The sequence below is a fragment of the Anser cygnoides genome, chromosome 1 (assembly GCF_040182565.1).
Source record: "Anser cygnoides isolate HZ-2024a breed goose chromosome 1, Taihu_goose_T2T_genome, whole genome shotgun sequence".
NCBI classification, from domain to species: domain Eukaryota; kingdom Metazoa; phylum Chordata; class Aves; order Anseriformes; family Anatidae; genus Anser; species Anser cygnoides.
This window is the reverse complement of record NC_089873.1, coordinates 112,636,901-112,660,561: the sequence shown is the minus strand read 5'-3', so window position 1 is coordinate 112,660,561 and position 23,661 is coordinate 112,636,901. Positions and strand designations below refer to the sequence as shown.

General features: G+C 42.8%; 2 protein-coding genes across 3 annotated transcripts in view; one reads left to right on the top strand and one right to left on the bottom strand.

The window, feature by feature from the left end:
• The window catches only part of SCAF4 (SR-related CTD associated factor 4), a 46,849-nt gene extending 31,444 nt beyond the window's left edge, over positions 1–15,405 (top strand). For both annotated transcript variants that reach the window (XM_048071451.2, XM_048071452.2), the window contains 4 exons: positions 5,005–5,167; positions 5,300–5,380; positions 5,480–5,668; positions 13,435–15,405. In XM_048071451.2, coding sequence (XP_047927408.2) covers positions 5,005–5,167; positions 5,300–5,380; positions 5,480–5,668; positions 13,435–14,276 — 1,275 coding nt within the window. In that variant the 3' untranslated portion in view covers positions 14,277–15,405. The remainder of the gene's footprint in view (positions 1–5,004; positions 5,168–5,299; positions 5,381–5,479; positions 5,669–13,434) is intronic.
• Positions 15,406–17,684: 2,279 nt separating this feature from the next.
• On the bottom strand, positions 17,685–22,386 carry SOD1 (superoxide dismutase 1). The gene is made up of 5 exons (XM_013192917.3): positions 22,216–22,386; positions 21,474–21,567; positions 20,906–20,975; positions 19,015–19,129; positions 17,685–18,254 (listed from the first exon to the last, which is right to left on the bottom strand). Exons 1-5 carry the CDS (start codon positions 22,288–22,290, stop codon positions 18,144–18,146), a joined length of 465 nt encoding a protein of 154 aa, XP_013048371.2. The 5' UTR covers positions 22,291–22,386; the 3' UTR covers positions 17,685–18,143.
• Positions 22,387–23,661: the final 1,275 nt, after the last annotated feature.

The window sequence follows — 23,661 nt, the reverse complement described above, 5'->3', positions numbered from 1 at the left end:
TTATTACAGTAGATTATTTTTACCAATGAGATTAATTGCACCCTCTCATTTTTTATGAATGCATTAATTATTTTTCTGTGTTTTCCTAATTAGTTTTCCTTACTACTGGTTTAAATAAGCTATAGACCTTCTAAAATAGCATAGCGCTTTCATCTTGGTTCGTATTGTGTATACTCTTTTTGAACAGCCTTTGGGAATTGCATTTGAAAAATTTCATATTCTGCCTTTGTTGTTATAATGGTTCTTTAGTCAAAATTGATGTTGTATGTTTGTTTGTTAAAACAACGCTGACTGAAATTTTACCATTAGTTCAAGTAATATTTGACAAAAATTATTCCCTTTAGTGTTTTACAGTCTATTTCTTTTAGCTTTATTTGTTGGTAAAAGTCTTACTAGTTTTATAATAGTTTCTTTCTTGTCACTTTTAAGATAGTAGTATACCTTCTTTCAAGTGGGAGGAAATTTGAATAAATCTATTTTAAATATTGAGAAAAATTATGAATTGCAATATGGCAGACACTCAGTAAAGACCAAAAACTCACATTATTTGAAGACACAATTTAACAGTTATTTGATTTGAGAACATAGTAAGTTGAATTCAGTGTTGTTTTGGCACAGAATTTATGAAATGCTCTAAGGCATTTTAAGGAAATGAACATTTGAGTCAAATGTCAAATTTCAGAGAGCTTTAATAGCCATTAGCTGTAATTAGCTTTAATTAGAATTAACTGTGCCAAATATTAGCAATTTTATTTTCCTTTAAATTCATGCTGGAAAAGAAAACAAAGAAAAAATCAACCAGTTTCAGAATATATGAGTGTGGTGATAGTTTGTCTCAGCCTTGCCAACTTCAGTGTTGTTTTTTTTTTTTACCATGGCAAAGATACTTGCACCTGTACAAGTTCAGGCCAGGATCAGAGAGCTGGCTTTTATCTCTGGCTTATCGTATTTGGCCTTTATCTCTGGTTTTGCTATGAACTTCTTTTTAGGCTGTGTTATACTTGATCAATTCATTTGTCTTCTCTGGGGTGTCATAAAACTAAAACAGTTTATTAATTTGTAAATAGTTCTTAAAACTTGCAAATTAAGTTCAGCTGTGATGATGGTAATGGTACTAGTGGTAAAAGTAATGTGTTCAGGACTGTAAGATGTGGGGAGGCTGTTACAAGAGCTGGGTAGCTGCTGATTCTGTCCAGCCTGGAAATGGGCACCAGTTCAGTGATACCAGGGTACACAGTCTGTCCATCTGCTCCCCTTTCAGCCGGGGAAAACACCCTGTCCACCCTGGTTCCTCTGACCAGATAAGCAGGTTTGGTCCATGGAATATGTCAGAACAGGTTTGATGCATTGACTTTTTTTGGGCTAGGGTGATCAAGCATAAGGCTGCCTGACAGATACACCCAAACAATTCTGATTGCATCATTCCCATACCTTACTCTGTTTTCTCACTTCTTTACCCTCTTTTTGTTATGGTTGTTCCTCTCTTTATTCCAGTCTCCGTGCAAGTACCGAACTCTAGCTTAATCAGTTTTTCCACATTGATCCCAGTTATGCTGCGTCCATAACTAGTTCTGCTATTTATGATACCTTTACCTAAGTAACGTTGTCCTTATGCTATTCCTGGATATGGTTACTTAGGTGCTATTGGCTTTGCAAGGTCCTTTTCCCTATATAAGATGCCTCTTTCTGATTGGGGAGTGGGAAGTGTCTGTTGTTCACAGAGCACCCCGCTAACCACCTGACAAATCCAGCTGTCCCTAATGGCACTGTCTGTAAGCTCTGTGATCTGCCTGCAGCCCTGATGATGTCCCAATGAAACATTAGGATCAGAAGGATCTGCATCATTACTTTCTCTGGCAGAGCCCAAACGGGCCTCCATTGTATGGGCTGCACACACAGGAGCCCTGCTCTGCTCGACATTGCCTGTGCAGGGTGCAGCCGCCTGCAGCCTGGCCTCCTGTCATAGCCAGTACCACTGGGACCCATCAATCTACCCAGTAGTAAGGTGTTTAAAACGGATAATGTCCCTTTACAAGTGATAGCCCTCATAGGTAAGTCTGGTTCTTTGGCCTGATAGCACGCACAGCATGTTTTCAGCTGCACGGCCCTGGGCTGTTGGCAAGATAGGTGGAATATTGTTGTGTTGTGCCGCTGGAGTGAGCCCTTTTCTTGCCTATAGATTCAGACCTCTCAGCCGTTGCTGAATCTGGTCCCACTCTGCAGGTCTAAGTGATCCACCTCAGTGGTCCACTCTGAGGGTAGGTCTGTGTTGAAGTTGTATTGCAGTGTCCGAGATCAAGTTAGGTAAATCTCTTGGTTGCTGAGAGTCAGTTTCAGTTAATGGCACTTGTGATGTCAGTTGTGTTACACGTTCACTGACAAGCTTATGGGCAACTTGATGTTCCATTTTCCTGGCAAAGCTTGGTGGTGCCATACCAAAACTGCCGTTCTTTCACAACGAAAGCATGCTTGAGGCTTTGCTCGGGTTACAAATTTAAGTTCAGGGATTTGCTGTGGCTACCTTTCCTCTAAGTTTACCAGTCCAACCCCAAGTCTGTTTTTTTTGGTTGTTTGTTTGATGGGACTTCAGCCAGAAACCACGATCTGAGATGTGTGTACCTACTGAATTTCCTGATATATTACCAAACCCCTCATGCTCCTTCACGTAACTGGATATAGTAGTCGTGCATTGATCCAGTATCCATCCTATACTCTTCATATTGAAACCAGCAGGCTCCTTTCCAGCCTTTCCACTGGAGACTCCAGGTGCTCTTAAATACGTATTTACTTGTCTTGGAGCATGGATGTAGACTGTGCTACTTTAGGTCACTGGGCCAACGATACTCCTTCAGTTCTCAATCTGAGAACCACAGAATCATTCAGGTTGGAAAAGACCTCTGAGAACATCTAGTCCAACCTTTCAACTAGCACTGACAAGTCCACCACTAAACCATGCTACTGAGTTCTATGGCTACACATTCCTTGAAGACCTCTAGAGATGGTGACTCAACCACATCCCTGGGCAGCCTATTCCAATGCCACACAACCCTTTCAGGGAAGAAATTTTTCCTATATCCGACTTAAACCTCCCCTGGTGTAACTTGAGGCCGTTTCCCCTCATCTTATCACTTGGTGCCTGGGAGAAGAGCCCAATCTCCACCTTGCTACAGCCTCCTTTAAGGTGATTGTAAAGTACAATAAGGTCTCCCCTGAGCCTTCTTTATGCAGTCAGAAGTAGTTCTATCTGGACACAGGCCAAACCTTAAGACATGTTCATTGAGGTGTAGCTGGTGGTTTTCATTACACAGTTACAGAGAAGTCAATTACTCCAGTTTCAGTGTTGCTAATAAAATACCAGTTTCTCCCCAGTGTTTGTCTCCCCATTAATAAAGGGTCTTCTCAGTAGTGTTTGTATTACTTCATTTTTTCCAGTCCACTAGCTATTGTTGTGAAACTGTTCACCACTTTTGGTTTTGTTATCTGTTAGTATTTATTGGCCATTGGTTCCATCTCTTTGCTTCATACACCATTGTCTCAGCTTTTCACTACTCCAGGACTGCCAACACTTTAGAATTTCCCCCAGTTCTAGACCTCTTACCTTCTTGGTACCCCTGCTCAATTGCACGCACTACGTACACACTTGTTTCACAGAACATTTGTGCAGTCAACAGTTCTATCTTTGTCTAACTTCCTTCAAGTTGTTTTTCTTTGCAGGAGTGTCTGCAAACAAAAGGACCTACCAAGACTATTAGGTTACTGTTTTCACAGCACTTTTTCTAAAGCTTTAGCTGGGATTTAATAGAAACAGCTCTAGAATTACTCAAAGTTAATGTTCACCTAGGTAATCTCAGCCACACACAGTATTCCTGGATTATGCTTAACTCTTCAAAGTTGGCCTTGCAAGGTCCTAGTCCTCAGAAGATCTCCAGTGCTCCTGTCTGGTTATCTGTGAGGTTTGGCGGTTGTTCGCATAACACTCCCTAAACCACCCGCAGAATCCAACCGTCTCTTATGGTGCCACCTGTAACTTCTGTCAGCTTCTCACGTTGTTACCTGACCAGCGGTTTCTCCTGTCACACCCAGTAGTGTCTCAGATCCTGTTAATTTAGTTTAATTTCAGGCCAGGGTTTAATCAGCATGTTATTATAAACCGAAGATAAATAATGAATTTAAAATTAAAAGATGCAGTTCTATATTAAAGCCCAATAATCAAAGAATTTGAGCCTGTTTCTTGTAATTGATTTTGAAATACTAATGGTACAAGCTGTAACATGCCTCAGCTCACTAGCCATTGGTAAAGAAGCTGAAACAGAAATCTGAAGTGATATCAGGTGCCTGGCAGCTTTAAACATCTGCAGGTTTAAGGAGAACATTTTGCTTAGTTCATTTCTTTCAGTTCTGAGAATAAGATAGGAAAGACTTTTCCTTCTTTACTCTAGAAATAACAATTCAAAAAAAAGTCTTGGTGAAGTAGTTCTGAAGGTTTGATGGTCATGCAGATGAGTCAGTTATGGTCACTTGACTACACAGCTCTCCTTCACTTCAGTAAACAAATTTTAAATGCAAAACATTTTGATTAAGCTTTTTTGTTTTGATTGCTTTGAAACAAACCACTCTAACATACAAACTCAGGTAGAAGAAAAAAGAAAGCTTTAAACTGCTTCAGATTGGTAGCTTAATAGGGCATCATACTGAATGCTAAAATGAATTCCAGCTACTGTGTAAGGTGTATATTTAGATGAATTATCATCATATGTTAATAACAGTTTACCACAAAGAATCATTTTTTCTTCAAGAACAGAGGCAAACAAGATCAATGTTGATATTGTAAGTTGCAAGAATCCTTAGACTGCTAATTAGATCACCTTGTTGTGAAGCGGTTTAAGGTAGTTCAAATTGTTTTGTGTTAATGAACTGAACACAGAGGAGAGTAGTCCACATCTGAACAGTAAATAATCCATTCAGTCTTGAGGTAACATGCTTTTTCTCTTCTTTTTTCCGTAGGTTCCACCACATCCATCAGGTCCTCCTGTGGTTGGTGCGCTCCAACCTCCTGCTTTCACAGCGCCTTTAGGAATCCCACCTCCTGGCTTTGCTCCTGGCGTGCCACCGCCACCACCACCTCCATTTTTACGACCTGGTTTTAACCCAATGCATTTACCTCCAGGTACCTATATATATTTACCTAGTAATAAAGTTCTTTTTTTAACCGCGTAGCAAGTAACAGTATCTGCCATATAAACAACACAACGACATTTTGTTAAAGTGATGCTCACTGTTAATATGTACTTTTTTATAGGCTTCCTTCCTCCTGGACCACCACCACCTATAACTCCCCCAGTATCTGTTCCTCACACTCCAGCAGTAAACATCCCAAACTGTAAGTGTTTAAACCTTGAGCAAGCAGCAGTAGAAGGAAGGTATCATGCAAGCAGAGAAGCTGATGTATTTTTTAATATGCCAATGCCTTATTCCTTAGCTACAGCAGCTGGAGTCAATGAAGACACTACAAAAGATGCATCTGTAGGAAATCCCATCCCAACAGTGGTTTCTGGATCCAGAGGAAATGCTGAAACTAGTGATAGTTCCAAAATATATGGGACTGTTCCACCTCCCGTAGCACCTACTAATGTACCTGCTCCTGTCACCCAAGCTATTCCGCTTCTTGGTAAGTTCATTTTTGTATATATTCTTCAAATTTTGATTTTGCTGTTGACTTAGTTTGTGGGAAAGTAAAGCACATTTTTCTATTTTTAAAAATTTTCTGTCCTTCTTTTTGGCCTTTAAATAATTTTTAGAGGCTTGATTTTGCATGGAAGAAGCAGTAAAACTTCTATTATTCAAGATTTGTTTTCTGAAGAAACAAAAAAGCCATAACATTTAAGTTACAAATTCAGGACAGAATGACATGCTGTCTGCTTTAATAAAGTGAGGCTTATACCATATAGAAAAGTAATTTACAACAAAACATCTGTATGGCATATGAACTGTGTTCTACACTCAACTATTACATGTATAGAGGTTTCTGTAAATTATATCTTACAGAGGAACAGTATTTATTTTAGTGTATTTTTTTAATCTATGAAAATACAGTATACTTTTTTATGTATTGAATGAATTATCTGAATAAAATGGTTTTTAAAAAAGCTATTACTTAGTCCTGCGGTATTACAGGTTCTGAAACCTTTTTACCTATATGCTGCCTTACAAATGCGTCCTTTCATGCGTCAGTGTCAAGCATACACTCAAAAGACGTTTCCTACTGAGGGTTTATATTTATGGTATTTCACACCTCTGAAAGAGAGCCTGACAAGCAAATGGAAAACATACTTTTAAGTGTGTTTCTGTCCAGAAATTTTCATTGTATACTGCAAAACAAAGAAGGATTTGTCTCCTGAGAGCTGAGCTACGCTATTGGGTGTGATGACTCTATTTTTCAGTTGTTTACTAGTGATTTTTGGTTGCTTAATGTTAGACAAAATCCCTTTTAAAGGGATTTTTTTTAAAACCGAGGTGCCTCTGCTCTGTGAAAATCAGTCTTAAAATCCATCAAAGCAGACATCCAAGACCAGCACCTAATTGTTTTAGAGTATCTTGGGTATTTAACAAGTAGAGAAAAGTTTAGAATAAATAAATAAAAATAATCCTGCAGGGATACCATAGGTTGAGAGAATTTAGTAGCGATAAGGATTATTGGACTATATATTTAAGACATTCTTGTCCCAATGGCTGAGTGACATTTTTAGTATTTATAATACAGTATAAACCAGATTTCTTGGAATTTCATCGTACCTAGTCTTGTATGGCATAACTTTAACTTCTTATTCCAAGCTTTTGAAACGTATTAAGTCACTCTGCAGTTTGCTACATGCATTGCTATACACAGAAGAAAAAGATTTTATAAAATGAAGATGGGAGTGAAGTAAATGAAGTACTCATGTCAGTTATTCAGACAGTAGCTTTCTTGCAAATTTAAGGAAGCTGAATTTGATAAATCTGAGAATGGAGAATCTGCCTTTGCTTTTATTGTTTTGTTTACCAAGTACTTAAAGAGGATAAAGCTGCCCATGGGGTCAGAGTATCTGCTCTCAATGTTCAGTCTCATCAACAAGCAGATAGGAGAATTTTTTCTTTTTATGGGATTGCAAGTCTGTCTTAATGTGTGAGCTGACAGTGTAGACTTGAACAGCTAAGAGATCTGTGTGTTTACTCATCAACATAAAACGCATTTACTTAAGTGTCTTATTTCAAGAAGATACTAAATCAGGGAGTTGGGTAAAATCCTTCCATCCTGACATCTCAGAGTTAGGGGGAACTTTTCACCACGAGGTGTATGATACAAGAAAACTGGAAAAAACAGATCATAATATTTTATATGATTAAAAGATTATTATCAGTCTCTTTTCTTGCAAGGCTTTCCAGTAAGTTAACACAAATCAAACACTTTTTCTAAAACCACCTTGATTCACTCAACAGTTGAGCTTAACTCTGCATGCGAGAGTCCAGATGTGGTCTCTCCTTAAATGGGAAGAAAAACATGACAGAGGTGATGTTTACCACCACACATGCTGATCTAGATTGCAAAGCAGTGTCCCTTGAAGTCTTAACCTCCCCACCATCTGCATTCAGGAGCTGGCCAGGCTGCATCGTCATTCCTTCCTTCTCATTCTGTGCGTCGGGTCTCACTCCTGGGGCAATCAAAGTGTGGGAAATGGAGTGTGCCAGGGTTTCACCGCGGGTGCGGATGGGAGATGCAGTCTACGTCTGCATCCCAGTCCTGGAGCCCAGAAGGACTTGCAGGCCTGATGGTTTAAATGTAGCCTTAGTGCACAGTCTTGTACAGGTCAGAGGTGGATGAACTGGACAAATAAGTGAATAGCTGCGGCATCACCCTCAGTTAGCCATGGGGAAGTATAGGCGAGGGAAATGAAATGCTTCAGCTGAAACGAACTTGTGTTTAGAAGTATATGGTTTAGCTATTTGAATATATGACTGATTGTGTGAGTAGTTTCTCACAAAGTCCTCTTAAACTGCTCCTTAACGTGCCCATGATGGGGCTGTGCAAGCTGAGATAACAAGGTGGAAGAAAGATTTGTGTGACAGCATCATGAAGTATGGCATGAGGACTCTGCTTGGGGAAGTAGGGATGAAGGGGCTTGAGTAGTTTAACAAGAAGAATGAAGAAATGTTCTTCGGATATGTGGGCAGGATAGAAGAACTTACTGCAGCAAGCTGAATGCAAGGAATGAAGATTGCTTTGAAGAGACTCTCAAAAAGCCAAATTTAATAACCTTGCTTGAGAATACCTTATGTAATCTGTACAAACGGAGGAGCTCTTTTCTAATTTTTGTAATTTTAAAATTAAGCTTATCTATCTGTTCAGTTTTTATATGGAAGATATGTTACAAAGTAATTCTAAGTTGATTATTGTAAGATTTCATATGCTTTCTTAGTAATGTAAGTTACATTGTTCCACCTCCACTAATTTCATTCGTTCCTCCAATGTAATTCTTTCATCACTTCGAACAAAGGCGTGTTTGTGCTTCAGAGAAGTGATCTCTTGTGGACATTACGTCTATTTTTTTGTGCTTATTTCTAAAAACCACCTTCAGGTTGTTTTGTTTTAGTTGTATCCTTGGTCATATTCACTGTTGTTACAGCTTCTTGTTCTTAATTTGAACAAGATTATCCAGATTGTAACCGGTTTTGTGAGTGTGTGCTCATGTCATTTTTAAATCTTCTGCTGAGCAGATATTTTAGACTCCTTTTATGTGTACATACTGCAGAAAGTGACAGGATTTTAAATCATTTTTGATTCGTCAGCTTGTTCTTAGTGTTGAGCAAATGCTGTAATTTGGACCAGTAATAAATCGCTGTTGCAGATGCTGTGTTTCAAATATTCAGATTCTGTGATCTATTATCTTGATTACACACACCACATTGCAGTTTGTAGGTTCTGGTCTAATGCTCTTTATACCAAAATTTCTACAATGATAATTACATATTATCAAAGAATAATATACCATAGTTCTCAATGAGCTTGGTATTCATTTCTTGTTAACGCATGCTGAACTACTTGTCTTTGCTCCCTTGCTGGGTTGCTCTTCAGTAGCCATGGTCTTTTTGTAATATCTATTAAATTATAAAAGACAGTGTACATTTTTCTGAGCTCATCTGAGTATTAAACTATTATAAACTGTGTATGGGGAAAAAAAGAAGTAGGAGCTTTTTGTTAATACAGGATATGAACCATGACAAACCTAATACATTTCCAACTTACAGCTCATTTGAAAAGCATAACAAACACTGCACATTTGCTAATTACATATATGTGAATGTTGCTTTCATAATACTGAATGGGAATTCAGAGGTAAGGGAACATGAATTCTCAAGCACCATTCATGGAATTCAGTTTTGCCTTGATAAATCCCTTGATCTGGATCAATTTATGTTGTATAAAGAAGGAATTTTAGAAATCAAATACCAGCAATCAACACTATCCACATGCGAGTTTGACTCTTGCATCCTTGTTGAAGCATCTTACATGAATAGGAGCAAGTTCCTACTGGCTTCAGTGGTGGGCGTTGACGACGGTGAAAACTGTTGGTACTTACGGCAAGTTATTTAAACTGTGAGTTGGTATTTAGACTCTTAAAGTTTAGGCTTCTTTACATTCTTGATGTGTTCTGAAGGATTCCTTATGAAACACCAGAAAAAGACACAAGACTTAAAACGATGTATTTGATGTTCCTGATAGTATTTAATGTTCTAGTTTAAACATGCAGAATTCCCTGCTGGAGGATCCAGTGTGACATGTTGAATGCTGCAGAATGTGAGCATCAATGTCATTGTGTAAACCTTTCATTTTGTTGTTTTGCTAGATCCCTAGGCTTTTGACTTTGTGTTCTCATATGTACTTCTGTCTCATTTGCAGAAGGAGGTATATTTGAAGTAGGGTTAGTATGTTAGATACAGAAAACACCTCCACTTGCTTTCTTTTAACAACACAACTGAGAAGTAATTGAACAATTATGAGACGCTGTCGTCGCTTACTGAGCCGAGTTCAGTTCAAAAACAAAAAAAAAAATCAGGTGCTGCACTTCTGCCTTAACACTGATGATTATCACAAAGGCACCATGGGCTTTGTCCAGACAGAAGAGAAGATGATCAGAAACGGGATTACAGTGACACGGAAATCTGGCTTTTTACATAGTTTCTCAGAACAGTTAAAAACAGCTACTGGGACCTCTATGGATAGAAGACACTTCTTCAGGACAGCCGTAGCATTTTGGGCTATGCTTTATGAGTAAAGTGAAAGCATGAAACTTGATGCTGTGTGATTGTTCTTACATCTCTGGAAACACTCAGGTGGTTGGTGATGGGGTCATTCTTGCATGAGTTCTTCATGTTAAACTCTTGTCAAGTTCTGAAGATCTTCTGTTATGCATCAATGGTAAAAGTCACAAGTAACAAGAAGTTGTGAAAGCAGTCTATGTTTTTACACATTTAAACAGAATTAACATATTAGGTGTAAGGTCCAAGGATTTTATGTCACCAGCAGTAGAAGCCAGGTCTCGTAATAAAAAGCCGTGGCTTAGCCAGCTTGTGCAGAATAAGCAACTGGTGAGAGGTCTGGCTGACGATCCATATCCATAAGCAAGATGACAAGGTTAACTACAAAAAGGCTTATATTATGGACAAATTAATAAAATACAGGTTGGGGCAGATAAATTTCATCACTCATTTGCACAGGTATGAGATGGTCATTAAATCACTTAATTGCTTCTCTAAGAGCTGTGCTATTTCTTTTTAGTTTGACAAACTACTTAAATTTTGCATACTGGTTTTCTCTATATAGAGCAACAAAGAGCTTTAAATATTCCCAGGTGCTGCACATGATCTGTACCGCTCATTTTACTGACCATTTTCAGTAAATTTGGATGTATTTCTGGAAAGCTCTTTCGGAGTAAATTTTTAATTAGTGCCTAATTTGTTAGCGCATTAAGGAAACTAGTAGTACTCTCTACATTGTACTCCAGCCTGAAAATTTGAGAGGGCTTACTCAAAACAAAAAGTGTTCAGCTACCTTAATGATGCAATCCAGATTGAAAGAGAATGACTTTCCAGATACCATTGTGCTGCTTCCATGCATAATTTTATGTAGAAGTACAGCTGAGAAATGAAATGACTGATAACTTGTTTAGTTAGAAAAACTTTTATCACTTGTCTCACATTCGTGCTGTCAGAAACCTCACCTACTCTGCTGCTGTAGAGTGAAAACATATGCTTATCCTCTTCAGCTCATTAGGTCTCAGTTATTCCTTTCTGCCTTACTTTTTAAATTCTCTGGATGAATTTACATAAAAATATCCCCAAACCTCAACATTCAGCAAAATAAAGTTCCTGGGCGTCACTGGCTGTATGTCTGTCTTGCCAGCTCTGTAGTAGTAAGTCACGGGAGGAGTTTAAGCAAGGTGACTTACAGCCCGATTATGAACACGAGGAGGGAGGGCTGCTCATTTTATAAACAAAAAGAATCCCCCCCAGAAAAAAAATAAGCTGTTGCTGATGGATCGTTTCTTTCAAAGAGTGAGACATATCAAACCGTGTCTTAAAGTGACTGCTTGGAGGGGAAGGTAAGATGATACCGTGGACTGGAGGAATATTCACGTCTTTGCTACCTGAATTTACTGATCACAAAACGTAATGTCCTTTGAGTACGAAGAACACTGAGATAAAAAGGTTTCTGTTAAGAGATGTTCTTAGGGTAAGAAGCAGTGTGGTGACCGGGCAATAGCTCTTCAGAAGGCTCGCGCATAGCTGGGGTAGAAATGCTAAATAAATTACTTGCAGGGAGAGGGAAGCCGGGATGGCTGGTTGGAACGTGGGGTATCTGCAAAATGGCACGGCCGCTCCATTTCACGGAAAGGTTGGACGTGGTGCTTAGGGACATGGTTTAGTGGGTGACATTGGTAGTGGGGGATGGTTGGACCAGATGATCTTGGAGGTCTCTTCCAACCCTAACGATTCTATGATTTCACTCCAAGTGCAGTTTTTGGTGTGACACTGCCAGGTATTTAATTTCAATATTAACTTACATGCCTATTTGACATCGTAGTTTTACCCAAGGGCAGGAGTTAAAAACCTTCATGTAACCTGCATCCTTAACTTCATTTTTATTAAGACATGCGAATAAAACAGTATAGTCTCACCACATTTTAAAAAGGAAAGCAAGATGGAGCAGGAGAGATTTTTGCTCAGTCTGGCAACTGTTAATGACCTCTTTAATTTTGGAGTTTGCTTTAAATATGTATATGTGTATATAAATGTATGGTATATATAGCTATGGTTTCTTAGATACACGAAGCTCATTTTCAGGTAAAATGCTAATGAGCAGAAGGGCCCAGGGCTGGTGGATCCGGCGTAAAAACCACAGAGGACATGAGACAACTGTGTTACTTATTTAAACAAAGTTTTGGAGCCACAGGAGAGGAGCTGGCATACACAGAGGTGTGAAGTACTCATCTGGAGCTCAGTACTCCTCCGTTTTCAATCGCAGCTCCTTGTGCTGATGTCAGCAGGTTTTGGGCTGAGCTTTCTGAAAGTGGGATGTTTTGGGAGGTCCTGGGTTTCCTTTTCTGAAGACCATGCTAAAGCCAAGACTCCAGTACTCCACGAGTAAGAGTGGAAAATAGTTGGCACTGGATATGTACTACAAAAGATACAAAACTGTATTTAAATTAATAATAATCCAGAAATTACCTCTTGCATTTCCATTTAGTTTTACATTGCAAGTTATATTTTACTAAAACTAAACTTAGTTTGTTTTATGCGTTTTCTCTGGAACGGTAAATTGAACTGTGCAATTTCCTGCTCCTTCCGCGGCCCTGGCCTGGCCTTAGCTCTGCTTTCATCACTCGCTGTTACCTGCTGCCTCTTCTGCGCCTCGGAAATCTTGTTGATGACACAGTTCACATTTCAAACAGTTTAGACACATATGACTTAGATCGTGTTTGTAACAGAGGAGAAAAGTTTCAAAGACAGCAAAAGTAGATGATGTGCCTGTAATTAGGAAGCGTAACCTATTGGGAAGGTGTTTGGCCGGCAGTCAACACGAGACGCTGGGCTGGCGGTGAGGAAGAGCTCTGACCTGCAAAGCGGCGATGGCTTCTTCACAAAGGGAGGCCTTAAGGATAAGTGAATAGTTACTGTCCATTCCAACGGTAATTATTCATAGCACAAAAGAAATTTCTGTTTAAGACGGCGTGCTCTTTACGGTATGCAAACCAGCACAAGACGCTTTGCCCGCTGCCCTCCCCACACACAATTCTTGCGTTCCTCATTTCTTGAGAATTTCCGAATGTTTTTGAACGGATGAAAGCGCTTTTTTCCCCTGCTCTTCTTCTAACTCGTGCGTCTGTTCCTCTGTTTCAGGCACCCAAGGCGTCGCGCCACCCCCGCCCGCCCCTGTTGTTGGGTTGCAGACTCCATCCACCGGCCTCCTGGGCGCGCGGCCCGGTTTGATACCACTCCAGCGACCGCCAGGGATGCCCCCGCCGCCCCTGCAACGCTTCCCCCTGATGCCGCCGCGCCACATGCCTCCCCACATGATGCACAGAGGGCCCCCTCCGGGGCCGGGGGGCTTTGGGATGCCTCCTCCTCACGGGATGAAAACCCCCTTCCCGCCGCCGGGCCACTTTGTGAGGCCCGGGGGGATGCCGGGCAGCGGAGGGCCGGGCGGACCTGAGGATAACCGAGACGGGAGGCAGTTCAGGAACGACAGGCAGACGTTCACTCCCAACAGAGACCAGGAGAGGTTCGGAAGGAGATCTTTTGGGAATCGGGTAGAGAACGATCGCGAGCGCTACGGCAACCGCAACGATGACAGAGATCACGAGCGACTCGGTAATCGGGAAAGGAGAGAGTGGGGAAGAAGAAGCCCCGAGCGCGATAGGCATAGAGACTTGGAGGACAGAAATAGGCGGTCCAGTGGACATCGAGACAGAGAGAGAGATTCTAGAGATAGGGAGTCTCGTAGAGACAAGGAAGAGAACCGAGGCAAGGAGAAAGCCGAGATGACAGACAGGGCAGATGGCGACAAAAACCATGAATCTCATGGTGGCAAAATGGAGGACGCAGACATTGTTTCAGAACTTCCTAAAGGAGAGTCTGAACCTTCAGGTGTAAAACCTGACGAAGCGTTAACATCTGAGGCTACCTCATCTGTGGAACAAGCTGAAAAGGATATGGGCTCAGTTGCCGAGGCTCCTCGTTAGAGACTGGAATTTGTCAGTGACATTTGTGGGAGTGTAGAGCTTTAGAGTTGTACAGTCTGCTGTATTATATTTGCTTCTGCTTATATCACAGCCCCTCAGTAGTCGGTGGGGAATTGTAAGCAATTTGATTGCTTCCCTTCTATTTAAAATAGCCACAACATAACACAAAAATACTGAAGATATGATTAAAATATTACCCATTTTTGCTGTAACTTTTTTAAAGTTTTGACTTTAAAAAGTTTACAAATCAGAAGTAGAAGTGCTTTCTATTTTTTTTTTAATTTAAGAAAAGGTAACGGTGAAAGCTCCTCAAAACAATAGGGATGTGTTTTTAATAAACTCTATTTTCGTAACAAACTTTAACGTGTGCTATTCTTCCTACACTGCACTGAAGTGGAAAAGGATTGTTCAACATCTTAAAGTTTGAACTGTTGATGCTGTACTGGAGTCTAAATTAGACTTTTGTTTATATTTGTTCTAAGAAATACATCTGTTTGTGTAGCTATTCACAGAAGCAATTTTTAATTGTAATAGTCATCTTGATTTTTAGATTGCTGCATTTTAATGCTCTACTTGACCATACTAGGTGAAACTTAGTTTTAAAATGTTAATTGGAGAGGTAACTGTTTAGTGTTTGCAATGCAATCAATTTTTTTTTTTTTTTTTTATTTTCCTTTTTCCCCCCCTTCAGCTGGTTTTATGGTAAATGTTGCCCTAATTAGCCTTTTTTTTAAAAAAAAGTGGACACCTTCAGACATACTTAGTCTACTCTGCTTGTAATGTTATGAAATTATTGTGTGTGCTGGGCTAGGGAGCGCACCAGTTCAGCATCTTTTGTACTGTTTATTCATTGATGCTTTTTGGAAAGTGGGGTGAGAGAAATCAAAGGAAGACACCAAAACACAATATGAAATGCTAACCTATTTTTTTTAAGCGGGGCTGGGAAAAGGTCGGGGAGTCGCTCAAGGATTTTAAACTGCTGCCTGTTCGTTCACACAACTCTGGGCTGCTACTGTTGTCTGTGTTAATGATGTCTACCTCCTGTAACCCTGCAAGAGGTAGGTTTAAAATTTTTACTCACCTAGTGTTGTACCTATTGGACTGATGGAAAAAAAGAACGCTTATTCTTGTGTTTGTGTAAGTTTTTACCATCTTCTCGCCATATTACTTAAATAATTTTGTCAGATTTTGAGAGGGCGAATCCTAGTTCTTCGTGGTTGGCCCTTCAGGTGCAAACAGTTTTGAAAGACCGCTACATTATTCTGGGGAGAGCCAGAGCCCTGACGAGCCCACGCTGAATCGCACTCTCCGATCAGCCCCCGCACTGAACCGCGAGGCTCGCGTCGCACCAGGCGTTCAGCTGAAGCTTGTTACGCTCTAGAGGTGTAGTGGAAAAAATTGTATGAATCCTGTGCATATTTAATATTTTTTTTCTCCTTGATATAGGTGTGTTCTACTTTTAAAGTTGGGTTATTTTTCCCTAAGTGAAGGGCAGCTGCTTTCTTACATCAGTACTTTTTCATAGCTGCTCTGCGGCAGAGGGATTTTTTTTTTTTTTTCCTGGGGGAGGGAGAGGGGAGGGAAAGCAAATGTGGCGTTATGGACTGGGGAGAGGACATATATTTTTATGTTCTTGCAATAGCAGAATAAAGAGAGAAAAAAAACTGTTTACATACTTGTAGTGAACTCAACTTCCATGTGTTGAAACTCGTGTCCTTAATGTTTGTTTCATGCTGGGCCAGTGGAACTTTTTTCATAGCCAGACATTTACGTTTAAGACACTTAGTAAGAACTGCCATAATTCCGTAAGGAGGTAGATAGTTTTTTTAAAACAAATACACTTTATTAAAAGGTTTTAAGACAAGGATGACAGAGATGGAAGGCTTATCTGTTACAATTCACACAAATGCCACCTCACATTCTCTCCCTTTTTAGGAAGTTGAGAACAGCGCCTAGGATGAACCGTAAATGTCCTTTGCAGAATGATTTATTGCTGCCTTCGGAAGCAGCAACTGTACAGTGAACCTGCTGGGAGGCATCACCTGTATAACTATACCCTACTCCTGTATCAGCTGCCCAATTTCTGGCTTTTGGCTGAGTCAGCTCAGTGTAAGCATCCTTTCCCAGTAAGAACATTATAGTGTTAGCAATTAATACCTTGATTACTGAGCCTGTGCCTGCCAGTTACGGGTGTGTTTATGTGTTAACCACGTATCGCTCCTCCATCCTTCAGTACAGCGCTGACTTCAGCCGTTTAACCCCACCACGGCAGGCAGCTGAGCACGAAGCTCCCAAAGAAGGGCTGAGAGGGGTAGGGAGAGGAGGAGCCGTGGAGCTGCCACAGCTCTCGTTGCACTACAGCTCCCCAGGTACCTGCGCTGGGCAGGCGACACAGCCGTCCTCTGAGCTTCTCAAACACAAAGAGGTGCTGGTGGCATTTGCGCACACTCAAAGCCTTCCGGACTCTCTGATGCTCACGCAGCAAGCTGAAAGGTGCGTTTACCACCTTCCTTCTGCTGCAGCGTAAGGGGAGTGCAGGCTAACCCCGGGAAGAAGTGCAGGTGGGTCAGGGCTGCACTCAGCCATTTACCACCTGTAAACAATGCAAGACTGAAGTGTTTTTTTACAGTATTCTCGCCATACGAAAAGCCATCCCATTTGTGCCATGCTAACACTAGAATTTGGGTGTCTCTAGAAGTACAACCAACTGCTTCCATGAATCTCACTTATGTACAAGTGAAAGGAATGTTGATGCAAGTCTTCATTAAAACTAATAATTTCCTATTAAAAGACTTGTCAATCTGTGTCTGAGAGGTGCATACAAGCAAACCTAAAGCTGGCACTACTACACAGTGGTTACACCACTGGAAAGCTTCAGGAATTTGAATACAGAACTTCTGGCCATTCATACCAGAAATACTTCTGGTATTTCTTTTGAGTCAAGACCCATTCCATATTAGATGCTTCCGTGCAGGTTGGAGGAGATGCCTTCACCAACACAGCCAGACTTTTTCCACTGAGGGGAAGCTCTGGCACCTGCCCACAACACTCCAACCCACACACCCTGAGGCCCACGCAGTGACATCGTTGTGGCAGACCATTTGATGCTCACAGCTCCCCCAGCACTTAAGGTATTTGCACAAACTCAGGTACATAACATGTGATATGCTCTGGGTATCAGGTTATTACTACAGGGTGTGGAGTACTTTTAAAGGAACACACAAGTTCTTTGCTACTCACAGACCAGTTGAGCTGGTCAACAGTTCCAGGGTTGCTACCTGAAAGCATTTTCCTGGACGCTGTTGGTGCCTAGCAAGTACCTACTGATGTTAGCGAGTCCAAGCCTTCTTTCCATGTTGCCAAATCAGCTGGTAGCTTTTTTTTTTAAAATAGACTGCAAGACCAAGGTATATTTGCCAGCAACTTTATTACGCAACTTTGAAATGTACAATGTGGCAAACTGTGCCTACTGCTCTCTGGTGAGTAGTCCTGGCAGAGCTCCTGGGGCTCCTCATCTTCCAAACCCCCGCCATACACTAGAAACGTTGTGTTCAGCGTGTGACACTACCGCCCCTCTCCCCTTACACAGAACGGGAGTTGTTCCAGTTAGTGAGGATCGTACTAAGAATGGTTACAGCAGGTGCTTTAGCAGGAGACTACAGAGCTTTTCCATCAACATCACTTTAATTGCAATGTGCATGATACAAAATTAAGTCAGTCTTTACCAGTTTAACTGATACTCAAGAATGCAGAGTAGTAATGAGATTAACTGAAATCTTTTGCTTGAACGAGGAAGAGCAAGTACAGCGATCACAATGAAAAACAGCCCATTTCTCACTGTCATCTTAAGCATTTCAGGCACAACACTTAGCACTTGGCTATTCCAATGACACCACAAGCTAAACGAGGTCCAGCATTTCCAGTTAGCGTGCTCTCGTTATCTCCCCCTTTACCCAGGTCATCGCTTTTTGCGTGGACCTAGAAGAGAATGGAAGATGCTGGTTAGTTACACAGTGACATGAATTAAGGTACTTCACTGCACACACAGGCAGTGACAAGCAGCACTGCCAGCTACCAGCAGGGCCTTACACAACAGCGAGCACCTGCCCAGTCTGTAGCACTGGATGCCAAATCAGTACTCATGCTGAAAATTTAAGACCAGACTTGCCCAGAACGATTCATCGCCTTCAGCTGAGTTTGTCTGAACTGGAAGTCACCAGAACCCCAACACTCAAGAAGTTATTACAAATCCAGGGACAAACTTGGACTCGCAACCCAAGTTCACCCTCGCAGCACAAGGCTGACCACTGCTGTGAAGGCGCAGAGCCCAGCGCTGTTACCCCACCCATCTCCTGTGCCTGGTCATCAGACCAAGTCCGGTGCAGGAGAGGCGCACAAAGCCCCAGGGGGAAGTGACCACTGCCAGGCTTTTCAGTGGCAGCATTGCCAGTTCCTTCCTCAGCTCAGTTTGCTTTAATCATGCACAACCAGAAGCGAACTGAAACAGAGAAAAATATCCTCAAGAAGGCCAGAAGCAAATTAATATCTCATGGTTACAAAGTGTTAATACATAAAATATTTTCAGGCAAGGCTCCAAAGAACCCCCCATATCAGAAGTCTTGCACTACAAGTCATACAGCACACCAGGAAGCGGCCTCCAGCATCAAGAAGTCTCCACTCAGTGGCAGCGCTGCCCTGGAGCTCTTTAGAGCACCCAAGGAGGCAGCAAGACACCTACCACCATGGTGCGCCCAATGATGCAGTGTGGTCCAGTCAGAGAGATGACGGGATCTTCTATTTCGACTTCTGCTACTCCTCCTTTAGCAGTCACGTTGCCGAGGTCGCCCACGTGCCTGCACAAAGGCAGAGGAACCCACAGAAACCCTGGTTAAATCGAAAGCCCTAACAGATGGTCGGGGCCATACAATACCCAGGGTTACTGCACTCCAGGACTCCACCACCTTATCTTTCGCAGCACACGTTTTCATTTACCACCAGTGAGCCTTGATTACTTCCACTACTTTAACTCTTTCAGTTCAAAGGATTATTAGAATTCGGTCCTAGGGAGGACCTGAAACTGGCAGGCTGACCCACTTTGGGGGAAGAAGTGCTGTTGTTGCCTAGCCAGGTAAGCCAGCAACACACAACTTCTACAGCTCACAACCCCTCCGTGCTGGTGGAAGGTGACTGCCTGCTTAGAAGGGAGCTCTCAGTTCAGTCTCTGAGCCTTTCCTGCACATACAAGGCTGGGTATAAACACTGCTCCTATACGTAACTTTTACTGTATAGCACAAGTCAGCTATTCTGCAAGCAGCCGCAGGCTTTAAGCTTAAATAGGATTAGTAAAAGCGGTTTGTCAATCACTAGGTCAAAGGGGACGCAATAAGAGCTGGCTGAGTTCTAACCAGCACTAGGAATCGTTCTGAGACAAACTCAAGTTTGCCCAGTGTTTTTCCATACGGACAGCATGACACCCTCCTACACAGTTCCAGTCACAGCTGGTTCGCTACATCTTGCTTTAAAAATTAATCCTCAGTCAGCTCAGTTTCCACAGACCTGCGGGTCATTCCAGTGTCTTGTTCCCTGCACATCCACCCCAAATAAAGCATTCACTCGAAGCTGGTGTTCTGCAAGACACTGTGGATCCAGAGCCTCCAACACCAGCTTGTTTCTGACAAACTCTCCGTGCACAGGGCGACCAGCTCAGCTACATGCCGACTACCGGCTTCTTGGAGAGCAGGGTGCAAGTTCCACGTTTTTAACACAGCCCTATAAAATGAGGACAAGGGCAGTTTTCCCTTTAGGGATTTGTTTGATGTAAGCTTTCAGGAAATTTTACTACCACCTGCCCCAACTGCAGACTGACAGTCATGACCTGGTTCTTTTACCTTCGCAGAGAAATCCCCAGCCTAGAGCTGCCTGAGCAGACAGTTACACCAAAAGCAGGGTCTGACAAAGCAGGCCCAGCAGAAGCCACAGTGTTCATGCAGCTGTGACCTTTAGCACTGGAGCATTCGCGGGCCTGTGAAGCCCGTAAGCACATCATCGCATCCTGCTCTCAGCCAGGCAGCTGGCTAGCAGCCAGCCTGCTTGAACTGCTCGCTCCGCTATGGATTGATCCATCAGAAGCTGCAAGTACAGACTTGGATGCAAACGCTTGAAAGCCCGACCAACACCGCAAGTTGGCCACAGCACTGGTCCAGAACTGATGACCCCCCTAAACCACACGAAGAGCCTGTGTGCAGCTCAACAGGTGATGCTTTAGGGCCTGTCGTCAATAGGCAGCCCCAAAACAGAAGCAGAGCACCACTGACTACATAAGGTATTAACACATGAATTCTCTCCCCTTTTCACTCATATCCTAAGGAACACTCACCAAGAGCCCTTAGTTGTTCTTCTCCCCAGGCCACAATATAACCAAGAATGCACTAGAAACTACATTTCACACACTCTGGGAGCTAAGGTCTCTACAACACTGCCCTACAGTTACCAAACATTGTTAACTGACCTCAGAAGTCCCGCTGGAAGTACTAGTTTTCTCCTAGAACTAACCCAGCATTATTCATGAAGTTGCCTTCCTAGCACAAAAATGCAGCTAACCTGTAAGAGGTCAGACCCCTCAAACTCACCTCTCTGCATCAGTTGGTCCACCATGCTTCTTGCCCTCAGGATTGAAGTGAGCACCTGCACTGGTACATCCTGAAACAGAACGCAGCCAAAGTAGACTTGTTGCAATAACCAGCTTACATCTGCTGCTCATGCAGTGTACCAGGGTAGCACTCCTGTAGCCCACACTAGTAAAATCATTAATGAAACAGCTACTCTCCAGCTAGGTCCACTGATCCTTTGGATATAAGGAACTATTACAATGTCAAACATTACTCCAAGTTCACTAAATTAAAATTATTCATTCCAGAGTGTTCCAGGCTTAGATGCAAGTGTTCTCATTTCTTAAGACTAGAACGTCAAAGTATTTAGGTTAATGCTTGATATAGTACATCTTGAACACTAGCCTAAACATGTTTAATGTACTTAATAAGAATCAATTCCTTAGGAAACACCATATTTCTTAAATCAGATTTGCAGTCATGAAACCTAAGTACCCTTAATACTAGTTGCTGCTGTAACACTAAAAGCTCTTTAAAGGTGAGCAATCACAGTACAGCTGTAACTCAGAAGCCTGAATGTACATCTTACCATTTGTGTTGTCTCCAAATTCATGGACATGGAAGCCATGATCTCCATCAGACAAGCCGCTGATTCTTCCAGTAACTTTTACTGGTCCATTACCCTGTAAGAGAAAGAGTTTATAACTGCTGAAACAACCACAGCAAAAGGCTTCACGTCAGGTGAGGCTTCCTAGACAACCTAAACCAACAACCTAAAAACGCCGCTGTAAGTTCAGCTACCAACATAAGCAATTACCTTGCTAAACTGAGTCCATAAGCCAGCAAAAGTAGATTTTCTATGAAATGCTGTATTTAGCCACCTAGAACGTTCTTATTAGCTATCACCAAGCAAGAGGAACCACAGAACAGCTGAGGTTGGAAGGGACTGCTGGAGGTCACCTGCTCCAGCCCTTGCTCAAGTAAGGCCACCTACAGCTGGCTGCCCACTGCCATGCCCAGGCAGCTTTCGAAGACCCCGAAAGAGGAAGGTAACAGATTTATCAGGTTATTTCTGAGGCTGCTCCCGCCTGTTTACAAGCACGAGCAACCCAAACGCCACTCCTCCTCCACAGACTGGCCCATAGGCAGCCTCACCTTGCTCGGCAGGTCAGTGCCTCGTGCACTAACGGTCACAACGGTCACATCCCCACACACCCCCAAACCCCCAGCGGTGAGGTGAGGAGGGGAGGGCCGGGCCTTGCCGCCCGCCCCTCGCCATGACTCAGCACCGCAGCCCGGCAGGGTCGCTCCCGCCCGCCGCCGGCCACAACCTGCTGCTGGAAGTGGATGACGCCCTCCACGGGGCCGTCCCCCTTCATCACGCACACGGCCTTCAGCGTCGCCATGTTCCTTCCCGCAGTGGGCGGAGTGCAGCGCTACCTCCACAGCCCCCCAGCGACCGAACGCGGACTGAGGGGACGGCCCCTCCCGCCAACCTTATATAGAGTGCCCGCCAGCGCCGCGGCCAATCAGAGCGCGCCCTCCGTTCTCCTCGCGCAGTCATAAGGCTGAGGATCGATCAATCAAGACGCGGAGGGAGGGAGTTGTTGCGCGGGAGCCAATGGGCGGCGCCAGCCCGTGGGCCAATGGGCGGGTGAGCTGTCCCCAACCGCGCGGCTGTAGCTGCGCATTGTGTAATGGCGGCGCCTCGGGCGGGCGGTTGGGGGGGGGGGGCGTGTCTCCATGAGGTGTTTTCTGCACTTTTATTTATTTTTTAACTATATCCTCACTCCTAGAGGCTATCTTGCAACATTACCGCAACTTGAGTTATATCACATCGTGAACTCCTGTTTAAAGCATGAATACTGCCCTGAAGTTCCCTCTGAATAGCTTTATATTTCAAAATAGCCCTCCTGTCCAAAAGATGTTTGGTTCCCTGTACAGAAAACTCAGAAATACAATCTGAAGCTGGTGCTGCTCAGCTGCTGGCCTTTCTTGGTGTGCTGTAGGCTTTTTAGAGATGCCTTTGCACGTAGACTACCCACAGTGTAACAGGCAGGGTATCCAGTAGACAGCTCTGCTTCAGGTTGAGTCTCTTGGTGTAGCCGTGGATCAGTGCTGGAGAGAGGCGACAAAAAACATTTTTTTAAAAAAGAATTATCATTAAAATACATTAATCACAGAATCTTGACAATCTTCACTCACACCAACAAAAAGAATTCCCCACATCATTATATCATCATAGACCTGACACAGGTAGACAACCTACAAACATCCTGCCCTTTGTCCCTCCACCACATTGCTGCACAAATTCTCCACAGTTATTACACTCTGGCAATGTCCAGTCCATGTTTTGCCCATTACCTCTCCTGATTATCTCAAATTCCTCAAACCCCACATTGGGCACCAGAAAGGACTGTGGTGGTTTAATGCCAATGAACAGCTCAGCTGGCAGAGAAAATATGAAAAAAGGCTTATGGGCTGAGAAAAGGATGGGGAGATTGCTCACCAATTACAGTCACAGGCAAAACAGTATAGGGAGATTAATGTAATTCTTTGCCTACCAATAACAGACTAGAGCAGTGAGAAGTAAAAGCAAACTAAAAACACCTTCCCCCCGTCCACCCTGTTCTACACCCCCCCTGAGCAGCTCAGGAGAACAGGGAATGGGGGCTGCGGTCAATCCCTGACGCTTCGTCTCCTCATGGTCACTCTCTGCCCCTGCTCCACGCGGGGTCCCTCCCACGGGATGCCGTCCTTCCTGAACTGAGCCTGCG

What these genes read in the sequence shown, in the direction of transcription:
- SOD1 (XM_013192917.3), bottom strand. Translation starts at nt 22,290, where the DNA reads ATGGCGACGCTGAAGGCCGTGTGCGTGATGAAGGGGGACGGCCCCGTG. An exon ending in ATTTGGAGACAACACAAATG is followed by an intron (nt 20,976 to 21,473) that starts GTAAGATGTACA and finishes GTTCTGTTTCAG; the next exon opens with GATGTACCAGTGCAGGTGCT. An exon ending in TCATTGGGCGCACCATGGTG is followed by an intron (nt 18,255 to 19,014) that starts GTAGGTGTCTTG and finishes ATTCTCTTCTAG; the next exon opens with GTCCACGCAAAAAGCGATGA.